Source organism: Leiobunum rupestre, chromosome 2 (assembly GCF_980474605.1).
Source record: "Leiobunum rupestre chromosome 2, qqLeiRupe1.1.hap1, whole genome shotgun sequence".
Lineage (NCBI taxonomy): Eukaryota > Metazoa > Arthropoda > Arachnida > Opiliones > Sclerosomatidae > Leiobunum > Leiobunum rupestre.
The window spans coordinates 88,279,453-88,297,803 of NC_143385.1; the positions used below are offsets into that span (position 1 = coordinate 88,279,453).

Consider the following 18,351-nt stretch of genomic DNA (forward strand, 5'->3'; position numbering starts at 1 on the left):
ATATAAAAGTAAGTACAAGAAAAATCCCTCCCTATTTCATTTCATTATTATCAACTGTACTTTTTTAATATATCAAAAGAAATTCGTGGAATCTAAAGTGGAATATTTTATGGGCTGGCCAAATCTTAATTAAATATACCAAAACCATGGTAGAACATTGGTGTTTTGAATAGCAGCGGTGAATTAAATATTCTGAAATATAATTAAGAACATTTTCTTTTAGAAGGTTTGGACTTTCAATGGCTTTGCAAATTTCTAAATCTTTGTCAGTGAATTGTCCTTTACCTTGCAAAACCCAATGGTTATCATATTTGGACAATTCTTCATCATGGTCCAGGAGCTGGTACTTTAAACGAGTCTGTTTAAAATAAAGTCATCCAAATTGTCAATTCAATATGAATCTGATGGTTTTAAGAGGCTATTGACTGATGCAGCTCTGTACGCTGCCTGGTATTGTTGAGGATTTGGATGATCTCAATTGTCTCCTTATTGGCCAATGGAACCAAAGTAGTTTTCTAAAAATCTTGACTAATTCTTCCAGTTACTAAGAACTTAAAACCAAAATTATCCTTTATATCATTCCATAGGAGTAGCAAAGACTGAATTGATAGTTTCCACCCTTCAATACAAGGTAAGGTTTTATACCTACAGTTCTGAAGCTACCATGTATTAAACCTTTCCAATTTTTCTTTCAGCATTGGTATGTGGATGGATTGATCAGTCATTGCTCTCTTACAGTGTGTTTCATTGTTTAATGTCCTGCTATTGCAGCAATCAAAAAGGCCGTTCATGTGTAAGAGGAACTGCTGTGTATGTGCTTTCAATTGTTAAAACTCTCCTAATCCCATTGAACAGGCCATTTGAATTAGAAACACTTTGACTGCAAATTTGGGCAGCTAAACTGACTTTCATGTTAGAAAATGCTGGTAACTTGATATGTTTACGTTTCAGCATATGTGTGCTTTGAAACTTACCAATTTCTTGGTCTATTTTGAAAAAATGTTCTAGGACTGCCCAAGAAACTAGATTGCCTTCCACTATTATGGGATACCGTTTGAAATTGTTCCTCACGCTTTTCAAGATATGTGGAGGATCAATTTCAATGAATGGCTTTTCCACTGATATCCCCATACTTTTGAACAAATTTTGATTGCCTCTTCCTTGGTCACAGACTACAGCTTTGACAATAAGGTCAATACGTTTCAGGTGAGTTACACAATCATGAAGCAATATCTTCAAAGTCTGTTCGTGTCAAGCATCTTTTGTGAGGAAGTAACCAATTGGTGGTTTGAATTTCAGTTTTATGTCATTCACCATGAACACTAGGGCCTGATTTGCGTACTATTTTGACCTTCCATATGGACCGAAGTCTACGAAACCCGAGGGGGTAGCCACTTAAGAAATATGGTGTACAAATAGCGAGAAATAAAAATAAACATTCCTAGAAATCCACAAGAAATATTGGAAATATCAGAAATATTTGGAAATCTGGTGTACAATTTTTTTCCAAGTGCCTACCCCCTCGACGAAACCTTCAATGTTATCGTTTTCATTATTGTCAAAATGTTTAGTTGAATGGCTATAATTATGTTCAGTACAAATATATTTAAATGGAATAGAATTCAATATATAGTTCTGGGTTTAAATTCATAGGAATTGACTTCATCCAGTAAAAAATTCATTTAAAGCTAGTGTTCATCATTGTGAATATTTTATATAAATTATCATTTTCTTCGTTGAATTGATTTTGGAGGGCATAATTTGGCATTTGTAGTGCTGCGTTTACCTTACACAAGATTGTAGTTGTAATATGATCTTCAGGTGCATTTATATTTGCTACTATTTGAATTAATTATAAATGAACATAAGGCAGTAAGAGACCATGGCGGGATATGTTTTTGCCTTCAGTTTACCTAGGGAAAACCGTGGTTTCATTGGAATTTTCCAAAAAAATAGTAGGTGTAGCTAATGGTGTAAGCCGGTTTTTGGTTTTGATATTCATAAAACAATCGTCAGTGAAATGAAGACCGCAAAATACGTGGTTAAAGTGCAAGTAATCTGTAGTTTTATTTTGGAGCTTTTCACTGTTTACATTTTGCAGCCACTGCAGAACTATTAAGTTTTAAGAAATGTTAATGCTTATTAAATTAAAACGCGTATTCACCGGTCTTTATCCCTTGGAAACTTGAAAAAAAAAGACAGACGCGTGGTTACCTTTTTATTCGATTTACAATTTTTAGCCGAACAAGACATTTCAAAATAAATTAAACTTGCAAAAATACCTAAAACACTTCCTTTTTTGCGTCTTCTCAAACTAATCTAGCGCGCGCCGGCGATACTACTAGCGCCATCAAACGCCCGGGAATTGTGGACATTCTCGGCGAATAAAATCGTACCACGGATTTTTTAAAGAGAGGCGCCTCTCTGTAGCGAAGCGACTTTACACTCTCTGTTTATACTCAGGGAGAATGAATATGTCGAGACTATCGACGGACACGTTGAGCGCCTAACCCGGTCGCGCTAGGGGGGGGGGGGAGGGAAAAAGGAGGCGGTCTTATTTTTTGCGTCCTCGCTGCAGCGTTAATCGCGTCGAAAAACGTAATTTTTAAGAACCAATAAGATTGCAGTATTATTTGATTTTATTAAAGCGGAGGAGCATACCGGGGGGCCCAACGGGTGGAATAGGCGCTTAAATAAAACATCTTCCCAGAAATTGCCAATAAGTAATATTTCCGACAGCCAGGACTCATAAGTGATTATTTATATAGTACTTGTTGAAATATTAGAAAGCTGGAAACTTTCTCGAACGTAACATCGGTTTTTTGCTAAGCCTTAACATGCCAAAAAAATTTACCTGGATAAAAGGAAACACTTGTTGCATACCGTTACTGCCAAAGTAATATGTTTAGTTCTAAAGGAATGAGTTTTCATCTTTTTCCGAAAGATAATTTTATACAAAATGAATTAACTCTGCCTCCATGAGAAGCTTTAAAATTGCCGGTATTATAAAAATATTACATATAATTTTAATTATTTATACCATAAGAGGATGATAATAATAACAATATTATCTTCTTATACTTAGTTTTAGTAACATTATATATTTTAAAAATATATGATCGAAAAATAACATTAGTATGTTCCTTATACACGAGAGCCGACGCGCTTCTTATCTGACGCAAATTTCTCATGAGGGCAAAAACGCGTCTCAAATTGGCTTCAATATGACTTTTTGGCTAGCCATTCTAACCGTTTAACCGACCGACCGGAAATAGCTCCTTCCCAGATGAATTTGGAGAGGGGAGTAAAAACCGAGTCTCTTTTATTGAAGCGTCCATTGGAGAAACGCTAAAAATAATCTCGACATATTCATTATCCCTGAGTATAAATAAATACATTCTTGACATGGATTTGAAATTCTTTGGGTAGGCCGCCTGGTGCGAGCAGGGAGTAGAACTTCTACTCCCTGGTGCGAGCGTAGTGAGGGCGCGAAGTTGGCCATGGTTAAGTTAACATATTGACGTCAAAAAAACCGTCCGCCACATCGAGACGAAAATCTGCCAGAGGTGGGCAAACATTGTGAGCGTTCATTTTTGAAAATCCTCTTAAAACTAGTGAGCACTTCAAATACGAAGGTTGGTTGCTCTTGTTAAGCGAGAAAGATAAATTGAGCCAGCTCAGGGTTATCGCCGATTAGTTCGCTCAGTCAGTGATTTTTCACGGCGCGGTGAGCGAGATCAGCCGATCGAGGCGCTAGCCTGCTCAATTTTAAGCGCCGCTTCCCCTAGCGGCGGGATAATTCGTTCACTAGAAAGCGCTGACGGCGGGCTGAGTGAGATCGCGCCAAGAGAAGCACTAGTTTTTTAACATTGGAATTTCTCATCCCACTGAACGACGGGGTAGACTGTTTTCCGGAATTCGCTCAAAGCGCTGTGAGAAAAAGTTTCATTTCTTATAAATTATTTCATAAAAAAGTACATTGAATAAAAAAAATCGACAATTAAATATTATTTGTATAATTTTTTCTCACCGCGCTGTGAGCGAATTCCGAAAGAAAGACTATCCCGTCGCTCTGTGGGTTGAGAAATTGCAATGTTAAAAAACTACCGCTTCTGTCGGCGCGATCTCACTCAGCCCGCCGTCAGCGCTTTCTAGTACTCGATTTTAAAAAAAATGCCGAGTAATCGATGTTGTTCGAGTACTCGCTCAGCCCTAGAAGCATATGCTAGAATGCTATAGAATTCACCCTATGAAAAACGGTTAAAAGTTAAAACACGCTATTCTAATGTAGCAGACGAAGTGCACTGGTCATGGTCCAGTTTATTTATTCTAGGCCAGGGGTCACTGACTCACTGGTCACCTGTCCAATTTTAAAAAAAAAACTTTTTTCCCACCCTGATACACAGTATTGATGAATCTAAAAACGGTGAAAATGGTCTACTGTTGGCATTTCAATAACAGACGCTAAATAATAGCACAGACGTTAAACTGTTTCGATCGTACTTAAAATGGTTGATTTCAGTAGTGCGATACATCGACAAAAACGTAACCAAACGCTGTTGTTTTGTCTGCTCATTCTCAAAACCTTGAGTTTAAGCAGACGAATTTGAAACATATTGTTGAATTTTCCTAGAACCAAAGATAATATAAATCTCGTACCCTACATTCTAAATTACTGCCTTGCTCGTGGTCAATAGCGTTTACCCACTTCCTACATTGTAACCAACTGTGTCATCAAAGTTGACCGTGATAGGACAATACAGCGAGGTTGATTTTACGGAGGCCACGTGCCGAAAGTGGGTAAACTCTTCATTGGAAAGCAGACAATGGAAAAGTTCTCAGAATTATCTTTGTTAGAACTGTAATGTTGCATGAACTATTCGCGACTGAAAACTATCACTACACCTCCTTAGGTAGCGGCAGGAAACTATAGAGGTAGACACTTAGAATGTCTAAGGTTCCATTGGAACGGTGATACGAAAGCGCGTCGAGAAGAAGACGGGGCTTAACTACGTCAAGTGTAAGACGTAACACGATATTTCAAATTCATTGGCTCGAGGTTTGACGCGAAAAGAATGCGTAGTCATGGTAACAAATAGGCGATCTTCCCGCGCAAAATAGGCTTATAAAACAATGGATTTAAAAACCTGAATTTGTTACCGTACTTAATATTTTAAAGTAATTATAATGTTTTTCGCGAACGAAGTGTAGTGATACCTAATTTCAGGTATTTGTATGGTTATAAAAGAGATAATCAGGTAAGCTAATAATATAATAACCATGACTAGGCTTAATGACGAGTTTTCGTCGAATTAAGGTAGCGAGGCGCAACGAGGTCTCGATCGAGAAACGGTTTGAAAGAATTTTTTGATTGCCTCCAAAATTCGTCTGTTGCTGACGTCACCCAGATGAGATCCCATTGATTTTCAATAGGATCTCATCTCACTGACATCACGATGTTCGTTAGCAACGAAGTTACCAACCTTAGCCCTTAGCAACCACAGCGTATCGAGGCAACCTTTTATAGCCTAAAATTTACTAACCTTGAGCGAGGCGCGCGTTTTTCTCGTGAATTTTCCCGCTTTAAAAGACACGACTATTTCTACGATCTTCATCACGGCCGTAAAAATCTTCCTTAGACCAAAGATAATTTAAACTCGTACCCTAGATTCGAAATCACTCTCTCGCGCGTTGCCGATAGCGTTTACCCACTTCCCGCTGGAACTCAGAAAAAATTCGCTCCATGGCTTGCGCCTTACCGCAACCGATGGAGCCCGTATTTTCTGAGGTCACGTGCCGGAAAAGGGTAAACGCTTCGTAACAAAACCGTCAATGGGAAAGCTCTCAGTATTCGAATCTAGGGTACGAGTTTAAATTATCTTTGATCATAGGCACGTTATGAAGACTTTCAATAAAATAAATACACGTTATCAAGACTTCCAATGAAATAAAAAGCCACCATCTTATTTGAAACTGAGACCCTGGCAAAGGTTTAATTTTGCATCCTCATTGGTTAAAAAAATCATGATCGAAATCGTATTCGCGAAATGATGGCGTTTTCCATTGGAGTCCTCTGAGCGCTCCTGGAGCGCTCCTAAATATAAAACGTGTTCCATTGGGACAAAAAGGGCAACTCCAAAAAGGAGGCACGTCTTCCATTGGCACTGTTGCTCCCTCGCGGATTGATCCGAGCTGCCCCAACTCGAGGGACGGGGCAACCAAAAAAGAGCATTTTTTAAGCAAAGTGACTCCGAGAAAAATTCGTATTCCATTGGGAGGGCTGGAAGTCTAGTCCTCCGAGCACCTAGCGGAGTTCTCCGTGGTAGAGCGATGACGTAGAAGGCAAATCCGGATCACGCTCGGAGCAATCCGAATGGAAAACGCCATGAGTCTAGGTGGCGTAACGGCGCTGGCTTATCCGTGGTTGTGCGAACTTGGGCCTAAACTGCCTATTATCTAGCTTCTGTTATTTAAAATTCATAAGAACATTTCTTTATCTTATCAAAATATAAGCAAACGATGCAAAAATTATATTAAAATTAAAATAAAGTTAAATTTACGAATAATGATTAGGAAAAACTAATAGCGTCTGCTTAAGTCGCTACCTATCTAGCTTTTAATGGTGAACCAAAGGGGGCGTAGCAATAGTTTTCGGTTACGAATTCCATCAAGATTTTCGTAGCCCCCTCTTCTAAAAAGTGCTGAGACTGCGGTTATGTTTATTACCGTAGCAGCATTTCTTCCTTGTGTACTTTAAGCGAGCATAGTCCTTCAATATTTCGTCCATGGGGGTAGGGCAGCGTGGAATCCGACCTGACGCAGCTGCTGCACGCCAACAGAACATAGTTTTCTCGGTCCCGTAGTAACACTGGTTTACACCAAGGTTTATAACACTTTTAATTCATGGTTCGTTATTTTCTTTTAAGAAACCTGAGTGCCCAGATTGAAGTAAGAATAGATTTTTTTATTGTTGAAGTGAAAACTATGCGATTACAATAAATTTCACTATGCTTAAGTAAGTTCCCTAAGTGTAACAGGTTAGTGGTTAAGCCTTGAGGGTGAATCCGGGAGCCCTGATTAGTTCGAGAGGACAATTTACGTAAAACTACAGAGCAAACGAGTTATCCAAGGAGAAATAATTTTTAAACAGATTATTGTATTAACAGTTAGTCCTTCATATACTTTATATACAAATTAAGTAAATCAATATTAATATTAATGTTAATTCAAACTTGACAAAGGCTTATATATGAAAACTTACTTTTAATTGCCAAAAATGGAATGCAGCGAATCAAAGTTTTTCGAACGTCTTACAAATTCTATTGTACAACTATAATTTTGTACTCTCGATTCTCGACGTATGACGTCAATCGAAACATATAGGGTGGGAAATAAGAAATCCAGGCGCCTTTGGAGCAGGGTTAATTTAAGTGGGTAGTGTTATTGGCTTCTGCTCATTTAATGGTAATAACACACTGTGATCCTACCAATAATACACTATTTAATTAATATTTAATAAGTAGATTTTGTGATATTATGAAATTAAAACTAATACCCAATATAGTCTGCAATGTCTTGTAAAAGTTATTTAGGTATGCTGGGGCAGATACCTAAATTAATAAAGCTGTGGCCCACTACTTATAGGGAAAATTCCCAAAATTGTTTCAAGTACTTTGGTTGTTTAAACTGGAGCTGCTCATGATAATAGGCATAAAATTTCATTGCCAACAGTACTAGAAGACACATGGTAAATATTACTTCCCAAAATATTCAGTCCTAAGTTCAAAGTTAATCTGAATATAGTGACACTGCTATCTTTTTTGGCTACCTGTGTTCTTTCTCAACACTGAAAATGTTGGACATTTGTCCTACAAAAAATTTGTTGCAAGCTGCTCGAAATTTTTCTTTTGAAATATCAACAATTTAATCTGTATTTAAACATACGTATATGAGAAGAAGATTGTCTTTCCATGGGAATATCCATGTAATGCCATTAAAGGTTGTATTTTAAAAGCATGACATCTCACTAGGTGGCGCCAAAAGTCTGAAATGTAGAATTTTTAAATTTTATAAAAATATTGAAAAAATTTAAGTTTTAATGAGAAAACATTTTATTTGTAATTTTGGAACAAATACCAACTTAAAACCAAATTACAAATAATATGGAATTTTCTGACCACTAAAAACCAACTAATTACCAACTTAAAGAAAAAAATATTTTCCCATCAACTTAATAACAAATACCAACTTAAAACAAACTAATTACCAACTCAAAACCTACTTAAAACCAACTTTCGACATTTTAGTTGACGTTAAGTTGGTTTTAAGTAGGCTCAAGTGGTCAGAATATTTCAACAAACTAGTTAAAGGGGTAATAAGTTGTTATTAAGTTGATGGGAAAATACTTTTTTCTTTAAGTTGGTAATTAGTTGGTTTTTAGTGTTCAGAAAATTACATTATTTGTAATTTGGTTTTAAGTTGTTATTTAGTTGGTTTTAAGTTGGTATTTGTTCCAAATACCAACTTAAAGTATTTCCTAGACCACTTATTTTTTGGTAAGGGAAGCTAAACTCCACTGCACTAAGCTTTGTCTCAACAGAAGTTCATTTCCTTTATTTTAACCGTATCAAAGCGGATCTGAGTTAGTGTTATTCATTTTCTTTTCATGGCAGAAAATTAATTCCATCTAGCTCACATTAGATGTATTTTAAGCCTCACCTGTTTCTTTGATTTTTGATGCATGGTGGCAATGGATCCCTAGACATTCCAAGTTTATACGCATATAACTTTCTGCTAATACTAAATACTATTAACAGTGTTTGATAAAATTTAAATTTTCAGCCAAATTTCTTGAATGCTGATTTGATTACAAATCTGTCGATATGGCTGATTCAATCCCAAAAGGAACTGAGGTGGTAAGTTTATCTTTCAAATTTAAAAATTTTATCATTTAATAGGCCATAAACCCCTTTTGACTGTCGTGCCACCCTATATGTCCAATCCCAGCAGCACAAACTATAATCGGCTATGAATGATCTTTTATTTAAAGGACTATTAGTAGCCTCTCTTTATATACTTTTGATGGGGTGGCGCAAGATACTTGGATAAAATAACATTGAGAAATAACATATAACTAAAGACTTCTAAATAAGCTGAATAATCTTTAAACAACCCCTTCAAGATGCTCAAAGGTATAACTACAAGGAAGTACATATCTTTTTGCGGTCTTAATAACTGATGAAACAAAAAACGATGGACTACATTAAAAATTAAACCTTTTTATGAGTAAGTTAAACCAAATAGGGAGGGATAGTTTTTTTTCTCATGGACACAATATGGTTGCTAACCATTTATTCAAAATTGGATGGAACACATGTGATGACCTCCCCTTACCAAATAATTAGTTGTCTAGGAACTACTTTAAGTGGATTTTAAGTTTGTATTTGAGACAAATACCAACTAAATATGAACTAAAAACCAACTAATTACCAACTTAAAGAAAAAAGTATTTTCCCACCAACTTAATAACAACTTATTACCCCTTTAACTTGTTTATTGAAATATGCTGACAGTTTGAGCCTACTTAATATCAACTAAAATGTGTATAACAAATAAAATCCAACTTATTTTTTGGTAAGGGTCAGCTCTACACAGTGAAGCAAAAATGTTTTTTTTTGGGTAAAAATAATATGGAACCTAGGAGCAACTAACAGTACAGCACCTCACATAAGGAGAACACAACCTGTCAAAAGTCATGCATTTTCTTGTGTACATTTTTCATTGGTTAGACGCTTTAGTGCCTGCTGCTGCCGGAGGGGGAAAATTTGGAAATTGTCTTCCCCTTTCCGTAAAATGTTCAGTGTAAATATTCTTCCAATGAAATTTTTACACAACACTGCGTTAGCCTTTTTAAATTAGCTGCATTCTCCTTGTGTTTGTTGCTCCTGATGTTATTGTGGTTTTCATTAAGACAAAAGAGTATCTGCGTTCTAGATTAAATAAAATTACAACACAAAGTATTTATCTAGATCAAACTTTCGACTAGTGTGGAAATAGTTTTGGTTATTTTAAGTTGAGTAGGTACTGTAAGAGTTTTGTAACCCTTTTTTTAAATTTGTTTTTCTCTATAGTATGAAGTTATTTGCACTCCAAGTGGATCCACCCCTTGGAATGAAGTAACTGTTAAATTGTTACTATCTCAGTTGCCTGCAATGATGGAAAAATTTAAAACGAGGGAAATTCCAAGCAAAAAAATAATGTATCAGCACATAGCAAATTTCATGCGAGAGGAAGGACATACATTCTCTTACCTTCAAGTAGAAAATAAATGGAAGACCCTACTGAGAGCTTACAGAAATTCCCTGACAAAGGTTAAACTTGGTCTCACTGGAAAACATTATTGTCCTCACAAAGCGTAAGTATATTTTAGTTTAACTTTTTCAAAACAATTAATTAATAAATATAGGGCACTCTGAATGTTTATTAGTTTAACTGATATCGGCAGATCTCCGAGTTAAGCCAGAGTTCCTACACAGTACCGATGAGCGAAACCGGTCTACTGTTGGAATCTCTGGCTAAAATTTTGACTTTGGATACAATTAATTTAACTATTATTTATTCAGAATTTGATCTTTTTAATAATGATTAAATCATATTTAATTTTTAGGATGTTTTATTAATATTGCCCCTCAGGCATAATTTTGGGGTATTTCAAGGAGGAACAAAGGTTTGCTGTAGTTTTAAAGAACCACCACCAAGCTTAGTTTTATATTTGATGGGAAGGACCATGAAATATTTCCTTGAATAGTGGAAACAGTGTTGAAAAATATGAACGGTTATTTTGTATTTTGAAGTTGGATTTATTGAGGTAAGAGCGACAACTATGTCCTCTGAAATTTTGACAACATCGACTAGCGTCCCCAGATTCTCATCAGACTCCATGGGAACTGGCCTGAAACATGCGCTGGGCGTGTGACTCAGTATTTATCTGTATTATTAATTTTTTTCTTCCGTTGTGTCTATCTGTGGGTGGGTAATATAGAGAAAACATCCACCCAAAAGTAACTATTTTGGAGCATTTATATTAAATTTAAGGGTTATTTGTATTAATTTGAGGCTTGATCAAATATTAAAATTCAAATGAAGTGATATTTGGAATAGCATGACAGTTGTCCTTTAAATAAAGTTTCAGTAAACCAAACTTCCTTGAAATTAAATAAAGAGAAGAACTTAGTATTGATATATTTCATGAATCAAAACCTATTTTTTTAGTGAAATTAAGAGAATATTGGATATTTTGGATACAAACGAATTGGAAACTGAAAATGAAGAGGCCGATGACTCTTCAATGGATCCAACAGGATTTATAGAATTTGATTGGTAAGCTTATTTTTATTTACCAGTTTCTAACTAAAATAGTTAAAGTCCAAATTTGATCAGTTTAAAAATTGATAGTGTAACATATATGAGGGCAATGTTCATTCTCAAATAGATAATATATGTAATAAATGGAAAATCTCCTCAGTCCGTATGTTTACATTTTGTCAATGATTTACTGGAAAATAAAATTAGGGTTTAATTGGACTAAATTATTTTACTGGAACTTGAAAATTAGTATTGTTATACCTAGTGTTCGTACAGGGTCAAAATTCAGTCGGGGGTTAAGCTATCTCAGAAAAAATAGTTTGGATCAGGTAAGTTCCCCACCGAAAAAAATAATACTAGCTTATGTATAACTAAAAGAACCTAATAATTTCATGGAAGAAGGTTTATAGTAAAAAAAGGACCAAATAAATAAGCTCCTTTCCAATTCAAAGTTCAAACACCCCAGACTATTTTTCGTCTTCGGTACTATGGTTGGGGTCGGAGTCCCTGTAGGAACACTAGTTATACCTTGTGGTGCAATTAATAAAGATTGTCAGTGGTCACAAATAAAATGCCTGAAATTGAGATTTCCTGTGCATTGACTGAATAACAATTAGTTTTGTTCCACCAATGTTAAATATGAGTTAATTTTTAGCACTGTATTTGAGATTTCTGAATCTGAAATAGTAGTTAAGCAACCAAATAAAATTTAACCTGTCGGTAGTTACTAACTGAAGTACAATTATTTTATTGCAGTAGTGAAGGTGAACCACCTGCTAAACGCATCTGTGATCGAGAAGCGCAAGCTGAGTATTCGGCTATTGCTGCACAAATTGTAGCTAGTGAAATGGAACTTAATGACCATTCCAAAAGGGCTACAAGTCTTCCCAGATCCGGAAATTTATTGCACTCCAAACAAGAACAAAGAGTAGCGCAACAACTAATATTACTGCGTAAAGATTTGCGCCAACTACATGGAAGGGGTGTTGATTCTCAGATTGTGGACCAACTATATCTCCTCAGAGAAGATATTAGAAGAACCCAAGAAAGCAGCGAACGAAATAATGCCAAACGACATAGAGAAATGATGGGAGTTTTAAATACTATTTCTAGTACATTGAAATCTATTAATTCTAATCAAACTTTAAGTGGAGAATAGTTATCTTTATGATAAATTAATCATAATATTATGAGATGTATTCATTGTCTTTGTAAATAAAATCAAAACTTACATAATTTTCTAAAATTTCATTAACCAGAAACCAAACATGTTTAAATATATAGTGCTTTTCTGCTACTTATGATTTGAGTGATATTAATTTATCAGGATGTTATTTTTTCTTTTGTTGGGGTAAGGCCCTTACCAAAAAATTAAGTTGTCTAGGAACTACTTAAAGTTAGTTTTAAGTTTGTATTTGAGACAAATACCAACTATATATTAACTAAAAACCTATTTGAAAACAACTTTACACGAACTAGACAACTAAAAACCAACTTTTGACCCTTTAACTTGTTTATTGAAATATGCTGACAACTTGAGCCTATTGAAAACCAACTTAATATCAACTAAAATGTGTATACCAACTAAACACAAACTAAAATCCAATTTATTTTTTGGTAAGGGGGGTGAGCAGAAAAATCCAGAGGTTGCATCCCTTACCAACAAATAAGTGGTCTAGGATATACTTTAAGTTGGTATTTGGTTCAAATACCAACTTAAAACCAACTTACAAATATGTAATTTTCTGACCACTAAAAATCAACTAATTACCAACTTAAAGAAAAAAGTATTTTCCCATCAACTTAATAACAACTTATTACCCCTTTAACTAGTTTATTGAAATATTCTGACCACTTGAGCCTACTTAAAACCAACTTAACGTCAACTAAAATGAACTAAATACCAACTAAAATCCAACTTATTTTTTGGTAAGAGTGTCCACTAGTGCTCCAAAGATTACTAAGCAACTGGTTTTTACTTAACGCTTACTATCCAAAGGGTGATCCACGCTCTAAAAAGCTTGATTAGAACATTTACTTGGAAACATATGCAATTGTCATATTGTTAAGTTAACGACACCTCTTTTTAGGTTAAGGTACTAACAACGACTTAAACCCGGTTTAGACCACACTCGTTAACCCCGTTTTAGTAACTTGGCAAGACATTAGGCCTGTCTCTAGTTCGTTTATTCGAGTCCGAGTTGACACGGGAAAACCTTCTCACCTAAATCGATCTGGGCATCGCTTTATATTCGAATATTGAGGCTACGCCCCCCTGAGTACGGAAACTAAACCGGGCGAAGGTTGGGAGTACCGTTTATTTAAAACATATATTTTTTAACATTTATTTACATATTATATATCGTAACAATATTGCTAAATTTTTTCAGATCTAAGAAAATAACACTTTTAGGTTGAACCATAAATTTTAAAATGTATCTTTCAGTAAATATTTAACTGGTAGCTATGAACAAAGTGACATGATCACAAGAAGAAAAAAAACTCCTAGCGAGGCTACGTTAGACACGGGAGTAAGTGGACACAAAACAGTAATGAAGCCAGTTATTATTATTATTATTATTAATGAAGGGGTGAAGGGCTAAGAAAATTCCCGTTCGCGCACGTCGACCAGAGGTCTATTGTGCAAACTCGAACATTAAGACTTAAAAAGTCCAATATCCGACACAAAATGGAGAATCCTCTTGGCTGGCATATTATAGAAATCAGAAGTTTCCAGTTGATGCATACCAAGATGCTCGAATCTTTGGGCTGCGCAGTAATCGCACCTACAAAGCATATGAGAGGCGGTTTCCTCCTCAGCCTGACATGCCCTACAGATTGGATCATCACTGATTCCAATCAGGTGAAGATGTCTGTTAAGGAGACAAAGACCTGTTAGTAGGCCAACGACCAACCTGATATTAGATTTGGAAAGCGAGAGCAGCTCTTTGGCTCTCTGCCTAGAGGGCCCGAGATAAACTCTTTAGCCTGCCTTTGGCCATCCATTTCAAGCCAAAGCTCGGGTTGACGGTCAGTCATGGAGTTAGAGATAAGGCCGCGAACTATGCTAGAGGGGATAGGAACGGCAGGTTCAGGACCAAAGAACCCAGCCTCTGCCCCCCTTCTTGGCTAAGACATCGGCCTTCTCATTACCATAGTACCCCCGATGGCCAGGAACCCAATAGAGCTGAACTTTATTGTTGGTGCCTAGCTCCGAGAGGAGGTTTAAACAGCTATAAACCAGTTTTGAAAAGACCTGAAACTGGTTGAGAGCCTTGAGGGCTGCTTGACTATCCAAATAAATTTGGATAACCTTGCCATGAAGCTTCTTTATAAGACAAAAATCAACACAGAAGCAGATAGCGGCAATTTCCGCCTGAAAAACACTAGCATAGACACCAAGGCTTTCAATGAAGCCGAGATTGCTAGTAAGACAATACATCCCCGAACCAGATCCAGAGCGGGTCTTAGACCCATCGGTAAACCAGACGATTTCTCCTCTGGCCCCGAGGGTACTAAGATTGGCCCACTCTGTACGGCTTGGAAAATAAGTATTGAAGGACTTAATAAAATGTAGCTTCGTAGTCATCATATCAGAACCCATGAGATAGACACGTAACTGACATGAAATTTCCCGAAAGATCTTGGTGTGGCTATTATCGCAAGTATTCGCCTTCCACCAACCATTTTGGTTGAGCCTGTAGGCTCCCATAGCAGCAGCTTCCTCTATAAAAAGATGAAGAGGAAGAATGTTCAGGAGAATTTCTAGAGAAGCACTTGGGGCTGTTCTCATAGCTCCTGTGATGCTCACACAAGCCAGCCGCTGTAGGGTGCGCAGATCGCTCTGCATAGTCTTAATTCTGACTCTTGGCCACCAGACCAATGCAGCATAAGAGAGCAATGGTCTGATGATCATGGTGTACAGCCAGAAGACCACTTTAGGGCTAAGCCCCCATGACCTGCTAACTGCACTTCTGGTCCTCCAAAGTAACATCTTGGCCTTCTTAACTAAACAGTCAAGGTGAGGCTACCACGTTAGTTTGTTGTCAAGAGTAACACCAAGGTACTTCACCTCCGTGCTTTCCCTCAAAATAGTCCCAAATAAGGAGATATCATTAAAAGAGTTTTGCAGCCTTTTACGAGTAAAAGGAACAAGTACCGTTTTACTAGGATTAACCGTAAGACCAACTTCCCTGCACCAATTTTCCACTGATGCAAGAGCCCTTCTTACTAGATCGCTAATAGTGTTGGGGAACTTTCCCGTAAAGATGATGGCGATATCGTCAGCATAGCCGAAGCAGCGGCACCCATCCCTGTCTAGCCTCACCAAAAGTTCATCCACAACCAGGCACCACAGCAGAGATGATAGAACACCACCTTGAGGGCAACCACGGCTGGTGGTGACCATAAGGGATTCACCGAGCAGGGAGGATACCACCACACGATTCGTCAGCATAGCTTTGAGCCAAAGACACAGTGTCATTAATGCCAAAGCGCTTTGCAGCCTTCATGATGACTGCGCTGGACACCTTATCAAAAGCGCCCTCAATATCAAGGAACACTGCTAACGCTATTTCCTTAAAGTTAATAGCCCTTTCAATGCAATTGGTTATGCCATGAAGGGCAGTCTCAGTAGATTTGCCTTTTTGGTAGGCATACTGAGCTGTCGAGAGAGGTATATGAGAAATAACCTCTCCCCTAATATAGTTGTCTACCAATTTGTCCAAAATCTTTAGAAAAAAGGAAGTCCAACTGATTGGCCTAAAGGCCTTAGCCTCGAGATAGTTAAGATTTCCCTGGCTTCGGAATAAAGATTACCCTAGAAAGCATCCAGGTGCTAGGAATATATCCGAGGGCAATACAAGCCCTATAGACTCTACTCAGCATTGGGCAGATAATGTCAATGCCCTCCTGCAACAGAATGGGAAGTATCCCATCCGGCCCCGGATACTTATAGGGCTTAAAAGACTTAATAGCCCAAATAAGTCTCGAGTGCGTGACAATTTTATTCGCCACCACCCAGTCCTCCCTTTTGGTATGTGCAATCCTAATAGGAAGGGGGTCAGAATCAGTACTGTTCGTAATTCTGGAGTCGGGAAAGTGTACATCTAACATATGAGTTAGTCTCCTTACCCGACGAAGAATGACTGCCATCTTTCAACTTAATAGTGTCAAGATGTTTAGTCTTATCGTTGGCCATAATTTTCATTAAGTTTGTCGTACTAGGAATATCAGAGATATTCTCACAGAAATTCCTCCGCGAGTCCCTCTTGGCCTGACGGATGGCCTTATGGTATGCAGTGAGGGTTTGCTTGTAGGCAACCCAATCACCCGACCTCTTAGCTTTGTTAAAAAGCCTCCTAGATTCTTTGCGAAGGAACTAGCCTTGGCTGGTTGGTAGACTTCACCGGACAGTTACGGTGGTAGGAGTCGATAATGGCATGTTGCATGCGATCAACAGCCAAATCAAAATCCAGCACCGATGATAGCCTAGGCTTATCATCCTTCAGATTAAAATTTAAACCATCCCTAAAACCAGGCCAATTAGTTTGCCTGGGATTACGAAGTTCGGTACAAACCTGAACCACTTTCATCCTGACTGTATAGCAAATGTGTCTGTGAACCGACAGTGATGGTTCACTAGACACATGCCAGTCATTAATAAGAGCTGCCACATTTTCTGTGCACAGCGTGAGATCAATGACCTCACTTCTGTTACGAGTAACAAAAGTTGGTTCATTGTTCTTATTAAGAATATGAAGTTTTGTACTAACCACGTATTCCATTAGCTTATCACCACGATCGTTGCAGTTGCTGCTGCCCCAGATAACATGGTGAGCGTTTGCATCACAACCTATAATGAGTTTCTTTCCCGACCGCTCACAGTGGTTGACCAGATTGGTCACCTTCTGTGATGGTGGGGGCAGAGCATCATCATAAGGAAAGTAAGCAGAAGCCAGCGTGAGTTCATCGTTCCCATCAGCAGAAGCGTAGATGATTTTAACCACGGCAGTGTCCCTAGAGTGATAGATTGAGAGCGGAAGGGCATGAATGTCCTTGCGTACCAATATACAAGCTCTAGGAGAAACGGAATTATGGTCATAATAGACATTACCTGCACTATTAAGACCAAGGATTTTACCCTTGGCAATCCAAGGCTCCTGAATAAGAGCAACATCAATTTGGTCCTTAGCAAGCCTTCGACAGAGTACAGCGGAGGGTGCCTTGCAGTGATGAAGATTTATCTGCACCACCTTAATGCTCATGGAGACGGGCCTAGATTGGAGGTTGACCGGTGACACCGCCCCCCCCCCTCCCACTGGTTAGGTTAGTACCACCAGTCTCCCCCACTACTGCTCCATCTGGCTGAGCCACCATGCCTTTGACCTCTTCACCGTCCGAGACACTAAGGTTTTTGATGTCCTCTGTCAGCGTATCCCCTTCCGAGAAATCGCTGAGCAGACGCTCTAGGTCCTCTAGTCCTGAAATTACCGAGTCGTTAGACTTGGATTCATTAATAGGTGTAGGATTATCCACACCCTCTACAGCACTTACAACTGAGGTCTGATTTGGGAGACTGAGTATCTTAAAGATACCCCTGTCCAAACCTGTCTGAGCGGCAAATCCTGCCGCTTTGATGGCGTTGACCGACTCACCATCCATTAAAAAAATTTAACAGATGGCAGCCGGTTCCTCGGATTTACCCAGCACCTTCCAGCAGCTGGTGTTCAGCGCACCATTGAAGGTTTGAAGACGCCTGAGGAGCACTTTAGGGTCCTTCGTCCAGACGTCCCTTGTACGGAGAGCGACCTTAAAAGGTTTCGGCAGGTCACTGGCTTTTGTTACCAAAAGCTTCGTTCCCTGGAGAACCTGTTCGTTGCGGTTGAACTCCTGGCTTAACCATTTACCTGTGAAGTCATCCTTGCACACGTAAACCAGGGCACCTCCTTTCAGCAGGAATTGCAGGAATTGAGGAAGAGGGTTACC

General features: G+C 38.0%; 2 protein-coding genes across 6 annotated transcripts in view; one reads left to right on the forward strand and one right to left on the reverse strand.

The window, feature by feature from the left end:
- LOC149960267 (short/branched chain specific acyl-CoA dehydrogenase, mitochondrial-like) overlaps window positions 1-7,279 on the reverse strand; it is a 39,238-nt gene extending 31,959 nt beyond the window's left edge. Inside the window, exon 1 of the mRNA XM_090166631.1 lies at window positions 7,262-7,279. The gene's annotated coding sequence lies outside the window, so the exon portion shown is untranslated. The remainder of the gene's footprint in view (window positions 1-7,261) is intronic.
- On the forward strand, window positions 270-12,600 carry LOC149960268 (uncharacterized). 5 transcript variants are annotated; one of them, XM_090166634.1, is made up of 9 exons: window positions 270-507; window positions 588-631; window positions 696-793; window positions 856-926; window positions 1,009-1,206; window positions 8,842-8,915; window positions 10,131-10,414; window positions 11,272-11,379; window positions 12,121-12,600. In XM_090166634.1, the coding sequence occupies exons 6-9, from the start codon at window positions 8,883-8,885 to the stop codon at window positions 12,521-12,523; spliced, it is 828 nt and encodes a 275-aa protein (XP_090022760.1). In that variant the 5' UTR covers window positions 270-507; window positions 588-631; window positions 696-793; window positions 856-926; window positions 1,009-1,206; window positions 8,842-8,882; the 3' UTR covers window positions 12,524-12,600. The 5 variants fall into 5 exon arrangements, with proteins under 5 accessions (XP_090022760.1, XP_090022759.1, XP_090022758.1 ...); XM_090166633.1 differs by lacking the exons at window positions 270-507; window positions 588-631; window positions 696-793; window positions 856-926; window positions 1,009-1,206 and adding exons at window positions 6,745-6,975; window positions 7,693-7,747; XM_090166632.1 differs by lacking the exons at window positions 270-507; window positions 588-631; window positions 696-793; window positions 856-926; window positions 1,009-1,206 and adding an exon at window positions 6,746-6,948.
- Window positions 12,601-18,351: the final 5,751 nt, after the last annotated feature.

Bases quoted from the DNA above. Each gene is read 5' to 3' on its own strand.
- LOC149960268 (XM_090166634.1), top strand. From the start codon at position 8,883: ATGGCTGATTCAATCCCAAAAGGAACTGAGGTG. The intron at 10,415-11,271 runs GTAAGTATATTT...CTATTTTTTTAG, and splicing joins CATTATTGTCCTCACAAAGC to TGAAATTAAGAGAATATTGG. The intron at 11,380-12,120 runs GTAAGCTTATTT...ATTTTATTGCAG, and splicing joins GGATTTATAGAATTTGATTG to TAGTGAAGGTGAACCACCTG.